Source organism: Pelmatolapia mariae, linkage group LG9 (genome assembly GCF_036321145.2).
Source record: "Pelmatolapia mariae isolate MD_Pm_ZW linkage group LG9, Pm_UMD_F_2, whole genome shotgun sequence".
Lineage (NCBI taxonomy): Eukaryota > Metazoa > Chordata > Actinopteri > Cichliformes > Cichlidae > Pelmatolapia > Pelmatolapia mariae.
Genome location: NC_086235.1, coordinates 21538835 through 21545939, shown reverse-complemented (window position 1 = coordinate 21545939; position 7105 = coordinate 21538835). Strand labels below are relative to the sequence as shown.

At 40.9% G+C, this 7105-nt stretch overlaps 1 protein-coding gene across 1 annotated transcript; it reads right to left on the bottom strand.

Moving 5' to 3' along the window:
- Positions 1–307: 307 nt before the first annotated feature.
- LOC134634616 (suppressor of cytokine signaling 6) lies at positions 308–6740 on the bottom strand. Its single transcript, XM_063483928.1, has 3 exons — positions 6381–6740; positions 5864–5933; positions 308–5531 (listed from the first exon to the last, which is right to left on the bottom strand). Exon 3 carries the CDS (start codon positions 5403–5405, stop codon positions 3795–3797), a length of 1611 nt encoding a protein of 536 aa, XP_063339998.1. The 5' UTR covers positions 5406–5531; positions 5864–5933; positions 6381–6740; the 3' UTR covers positions 308–3794.
- Positions 6741–7105: the final 365 nt, after the last annotated feature.

Sequence of the window (7105 nt, the reverse complement as noted above, 5' to 3'; positions counted from 1 at the left end):
AATCTTTCCCCAGAGTCTCTGCTTCACTCAGTTGTATTCAAAGACCGCCTGCATTGTCTTTGTAAATTAGGAAACCGGGGCTTTGGGATTAGCTGCCAATTTGCACCCACTGTGGAATGAATCTCCTTAAGACCTCCATGATTTACCCATTAACACGGCTGCACGCATGACCCGGCTCTTATCGAGTGCATCACTGGAACAAAGTATGGTTTAAAACAAAATCAGCATGCTTCATCCTGCCATAGAAAACTCTTTAAAAAACACTTTTTTTTTTAGAATATAGTTTTATTTATAATTTATAATTGGCAGATACAAAAAACTCTTGAACTGTATCCAAAATGTGCAATAAATCACTGTTGATTTTTTTTCCCAAAAGAAAAATACAAAAAGACCATCTATTTTGGAAAGTTGACAACCAATGTAAACTGGAGTGAACTGGTAATTCTACAGAGGGTTTACTAATCGCTACTAATTCTCCTTTGACTACAAATCTGCTTTGCTCTCCCAAGATGAAAACCAAAGTCACTGTGTGTACATACATCTACATTGGTGACATTCTATCCCCGCCCCCCGCCCCGCCCACACTGTTAAATACAAGAAAGGCAATCATATCTATAAGCAGCACAAATGTGTATAACACATTAAAAGAAAAAAATAATAACAAAGAGTTTTCAAATTGTACCAAGATATTCACGTGAGAGAGGGTAAATAAAAGGGAGGGGCATGTCCAAACGTAATGTTGTAAACAATTACCTTCACTCACCGAGATGCACAAAACAAAACAACAAAACAAACAAAAAGTCGGAGCTTGTTAAGTGCTTAACAGCTGTTCTCACTACAAAAAGCGTCAGCAGTCTGAACAAGCATCAACCTCTGGAATCAAACTTTGAAGGCAATAATGCTTAATAATAAACTAGTATTTCGAGAAATCACAGCAGCATACCGTATGAAACTGGCTCCTGCGTGTCAAAATTTGATAACAGATTAAACATTTTAATGGCAATACATTTAAAAGAACATAGTATTATGGAAAAAAAAGACTAACATTTTATTTTTCACATTTCAACTGAAACACATACAAACACACTGAAAACATGATTAATATCAACATTCATGCCGTGATCCCATTCCTTGACAGCCAATGAGCATTTGCAGAGGCTTTGAAATGATGCTGGTGAACTACCCTTTTTATCCCACAGATATGACAACAAAAACTCTTTTTAATCTGACAGTTATATGAAGACATAGGGACAAATGTGACTATTTAACCATTAAAATTAAAAGAAAAAAAACCCCCAAACACAAACACACACACAAACACACGCACACACACACACACCATCTGAAGGATAACTGTAGGCAGGAGAGGATCCGAGTATAAAAAATGTTCAAGTGCAAATAATGTGTCAATGTAGTTTTTATGCTTCCCATGCTTTCTGAAAATGGTCTGCAGGCAGATAAAAATGGATACCTCAAACAAGCGCACATTCCCTCTATACAACCACATCCCCCAGATGGCAAATGTCACAGAACAAAATAACCAAAAAAAAAGAAGAAAAAAAAAAAAGAAAAATCAAGAATTCAAAAAGAAAGAAAAATACATTTCTTGTACAAAGAATATCCAGCCAATGCTTGTGACAGAAACATCTCTCGACACAGCCGAACGCACGACCCAAATCCTTCATTCCTATACAACTCAAAAGCTTTAAAAGGTTACGTTTTTAAACATGCAACACCATTCAAAGTTCCTATCTAATTTCTGCTGTGCTAGATTCATAGTAACTTCCGCAGACACCACCGTTTCCAGCTAACAATCTAGAACTATGCGCTAACGACCTACCAACGTTGTTCCAAATACTTTTAAGGACACTGATGTCAAAAGAAAAATAATAATAAAGAAATGCTCATTCATAATGTGAAAGCACAATTCCCTGTCAAGTATCCATATAAAGCACTTGCGTAGCATACTGTGTGCTCTTCCCTTTACTCTGGCAGAAACAGCCCAGTAGAGAGATAATCCGTGGGGTAGTGCAGTTCTGTGGAGACTGAGAACAATGTGACTGAGCAATGACAAAAACTGTACGCCTCTGTTTACATGTCCTGAAAACTCATGTAACACTAATGACAACATGCAGCTGTGACTGAACTTTTGTCATATGCTGAAACACTGGCATCACTCCAAGATGGCAACGAGGACTCAACTCTGGCTTTCCCAAATCCGCTCACCTAAGCTTCCTCAGTTTTAGGATTCCTTTGATCTGTGTCCAGCTCATTGCAGGCATTAAGAGACTAAGAAACAGTCATCCCTACATTCAGACTGTCAATTGACTAGAGACCTGTTTTTTTGTTTTTGTTTGTTTGTTTGCACCCCCCAGTCGTAAGTTAACTGAGGGCAATTTTCTTTATATATAAACTGCCCAAGGTAAATGCAACTGCGCATTTAACAGCCTTTTACTCAGTGTCGCGCTTTAATAAGAGCCAAAAATCCCCCCCCCCCTTTTACTGTGACATCTTCTCTCAATTAGTGTAGTTCTACAGTGCCTTTAATTGACAGTCTTAAAGCCTTTATAACATGCAGATAAAAGCATTACACATAGTGACAAACTTGTTAGGCCTGAGCTGCGGTGCAGTTTTTGTAACATTCCCAAAGCAGAATTTTTTTTTCACTTTTAGCATATTTTAAAAAGGTTTATACATAAACTTTATGCTGTTACCACAAACAGCACAACATTAAAATCCAGCATTATCAGTACCTTTAGGCTTGCACAATGTATAATGGCTGCATGCAGCCATATAATTTAAAGCTACGTCTCTCAACGATCTATTTGAAGGCTCTGGCAGACTGGCAGATTGTGGACATCTTTTGCTATACAGTTGTAAATCCTTGATGCTAAAGGTAAACCTTTCATCAACAGATAATCATGTTTATTAATGCCTATCTGTTTAACAGTACGGCTGAAAATAAGCCGTGTGACAAGCTCCAAAAGTAAAGTCAGTCCCATATTAAGACAAAAGCACTTAAGTATTGGTCGTATAAGCGCTGCCACGTGCCAATAAAGGGTCTGTTAATGCATCACGGAGAAACTTAATCCTCTGAATGAGGAGTTAGGTTTGTAAATTAGCAACAACAACAAAAAAAAAAGATTATAATCAGAATAATAGGTCAGTCGTTGCAAATATGATGATGCCCTACCTTTCTATTTGACTAACAGCACAGTACAAATGCATAATGTTCTCATTTGCAGTCTGAGTGCTGTAAGTGAAGGGAAAAAAAATAAAAATAAAACAAAACAGCAAAAGATGAGCCAAATTGGTCAGTCTGCAGAGACCTTAAAAAATATCGCTCCATGTTGGAATCATCCTTCATATCTACTACAGATTGAATTTAACAAGTGATAGAATTTTAGAGGAATATTCTTTTCCCTACTCCGCAGTCTCAACGCCGATATAATTTCTTTTAAAAAACTAACAAAAAAACTGTTACACTTGCACAGCTGGATTATTGTAGATGTAACCAACATCAGCTTCTGCACTTGATGCATTCAAATGAGATTACTTGGCTGTATATCTCTGCTGTGTTTTTGCGATAGATTATGTGCTGGCCTACATTTCTGGAAGTAGAGCCTCCTGCGAAAAACCCCAGAAGAGTGGAATGAAGGGCCGAACAGTGACAGGGTCACACGGACACAAATCAAGAGCCACCAGAACCAATCATCTCAAAACTGTGGTTGTCTGTAAACCCCTTTTGTAAATCTCTTAACTGAACACAAAAGTGCAAATTACCATCTGTATCCTCAGTAGTGCTTCTCCTGCAGATAATCTTTCATCTTGTTAGGTAAGGGCAGTTTTTGGATAAGGTCTATTCTTGTGTATTGCCTAATGACAAAGCGGCAAAGGTACTGCAGGGAGCGCACTTGCATAAACCGAGATACTGGGTTGGTTAGTCTGACGGGGTAGGTTGCAGACCCTGGTAAGCGAGATCTGGAATAACAAAAAGCCCCATTCTCTGAGTCTTTGATAGAGTGTTCGATTAAGTCAACAATTGATGTGTGTCCCTCCACGTCGGGCTGCTCGTAGAAGCTGAAGCGTCCGTTGGAGTGTTCGATGCGGGTGTGGAGGGTTTTGCTCTGCGATCTGAAACTCAGGCTGAGCAGGTACCTGTCATCAGAGCTGTCTCTGACCAGAAATGATCCATCGGCCAGGTTGACCAGCTTTTCCTCTGCCTCCCAGCGTGTGATAGGACCCCAGTACCAGCCCTGCCTAGCAAGCTTCTTCAGCTCCTCCGTCAGGCTGGTCACAACCATGGGCCCGCTGCTCTGGACTGAGTCGTATACCCGACTAACCCCAGGAGCCGAATTTGGGTCAAAGTTGAGGTGGTGTCTTACCCTCTCAGCTACCTGGCTGTCTGCAGAGCTAAAGCCCGAAAATGTCCTTGGAATATGTCCATTACTAGTCATGGGTGGCAGGAGTGGAGAAAGGGGAGGTGGCATCTCCACTCTTGAGTTTTGGAGCATCATGCCAGCAGAACCAATAAGAATACTATTGACTGAGGTTTCCATGAATATATCTGGAGGCATCCCATTCACCAGTTCATGCTCCTCCTGTCCCTGCTCTGTGTGGAGGGACCCATTGTCTGCCTCTGTCACCACCTCCATAGGAGAGGAACCTTCCAGGCAGAAGGAGTGAGACCCTTCGGGATACATTCCCTCATCTAAAGGCATTGTGTACTGGATGTAGTCCTGGGGCGTCAACCCCAGCACCACAGGCACATCATTTTCATCAATATTTAGATGCAGCTCACCATTTTGCGGTTGCTGGAGATTCTTTAAGGACTCTGCTTGGTCCTGAAGGAGCCCTTCCATCTGGAAATCATGAAATTCTTTCCGGACACCGTTTAAGTTGGGACTTGGGCTAGGAGAGTGAACCATGGCTTTAACTTTTACCTCCATTTTGATGCACGCATCATCAGAGTTGACAGACCGCAGAGGCCACGGAGAAGGGCTATAATGGTGACTCCGGAGGGATGCAGATCTAAGGGGTCTCTGAGCTTTTACCTCATTGAAGCTAATCGGGACAGAATTAGATGAGAAGGTGTCCTCATCATCCACTGAGCCTATGGTCGAGGCGCCGCCTTTCACTTTCGCCTTCTGTTTGGTAGACAGCCTTCTCTTTAGCGATCCCATCAGAGTCTCACTCTTTGAGCGGCCCTTGTTCTGTCCCCCTTTTTCCTCTTCACTAGCAATATCACAGGCAGAAAGCTCTTTGGTGTAGCAGCCCCCAAAAAGTGACTCATCCTTAGAAAACTCTGCAGTCACTGAGGGCTGCTGGAGCATGACAAAGTCACCCTCCTCTTTGCCCTTTATGCTGAGTGACTTGCGGATGGTCTTAAGGCTTATCTTCTTCATTCTGACAGGCCCTCCAAAATGAGGGCATGGGATGGCTCTCCTGGTATCCTGATGAAAGTACTATCCACCGTGTCCTCCCATCAGGCCACATGAAACAAGTCATGCACAAAGTGGAGCCAATAAACCCTGTAGCGAGAGAAAAAACATGCAAGATATTCTTTGTTTGACTTTTAAAGCACACTCTGAGATTGTTATTCATTATGTTCATAATATTGACTTAAGCCCTTGAACCACATAAAGAAAAATAAAGCACTGAAGAAGGTTATTGTGGCCCTTAAACACAGTCTCCCGCTCTCTCTTTTAAGTTGTACATAACCAAAAAACAAGCAAACAAACAAGCACACACACAAACAATATCATCAGTTTTAATATCTAATTCACTAAATATTTCAAATTTAAGATCCTCAGACATGAGCAGATGTTTGATAACCAAAAACAGCAGCAATCTGATTACTCACCATGATGAGCAGGAAAATGGTGACTCAGTTGGCTGGGTCAAGTTCCACTTCCACCACCTTTCATTGGATGCTACCAAAAACAACACAAAGCCAGCTCATTTGAAATGTTCAGTCTGATTAACATGTGAATTTACCAGAGGAAAACATGCATCGTCATTCACGCACATTAACATTTAAAGTGTTTTCTAATAACCAAACCAACCTCAGCTACATTTGTCCTTACCTGAAAAGGCCTGCGGACACAAAAGCATGGATGTAGCTTAGCTCCGGTTGTTAGCCTTTCACTTTAACGCCAACATTGCAACACCGATGGTTACAATGATTACCATTGCAAATGAAATAGCAACAACAACAAAGCCAACCGAGATCATATCCGATGCCAATGTGAGAGCTGCTGTGTTGCTCAGATGCTATAATAAAATTTTGCTAACGACCAGTGTTAGCATGCTTACAATAAAAGTGCATTTGTAAATACCTGTAACCACTTATTGTAAACACGCACGATATAGCCTCTTACCTGATCACTTCTGCTTGTACTGATGGCCAAGACAGCACGAAGGTTTACGCATTCGCCTTGCACAACACCTTCATTTAAGGTTCGCTCCTTGACGATTGTTGGCTAATGTTAGCTTGACTTATACAGGCTTAGTACCTGAGCCAGCTAGCTTTGTTAGCGCTTTCTGTCGAAAACATTACCATCACCTTCCCTTCAGTCGGCTCCCACGCAAAAAAGAAAGCACAAAGCGATTATATGGCAGGACACTGTGCTACTCTAAACATATAGCTTTAAATTGCCGAGCAGAATTAAACAATAAGTTGACATCTTCAAGCCTAGGTTGGCTAACACTTTCTAGCGTTCGGCCTCTTCCTTTCTTCCTTTGTTGCCTGTTGAATTGTGGGAGCAGAGTCAGAGGACTCAGATGCAGCGAATCAGACACACAGCAGCTCCAGCACAACCACACACAGCCCTGCTACTCCGACATCATGTGCACATCAAATCAAGAAGAAAAAAATTAATTAGCATGAAAATATAATTTTTTCTGAGATTTATTTATTTATTTATTTATTTATTTATTTATACCCTTAAATGTGAATTTGGGAAACATTTAATTTTAACTGCCTTAATGCGAATTTCCAGTAATACAAAGGTGTGTTTGTGCTGTGCAGCTTTCAGGCGCAAAAGTCAGAATGTACGTTCTTACATGCAAGGAGTTGTTAATGCTTTATACTTTGGGGTTAGAT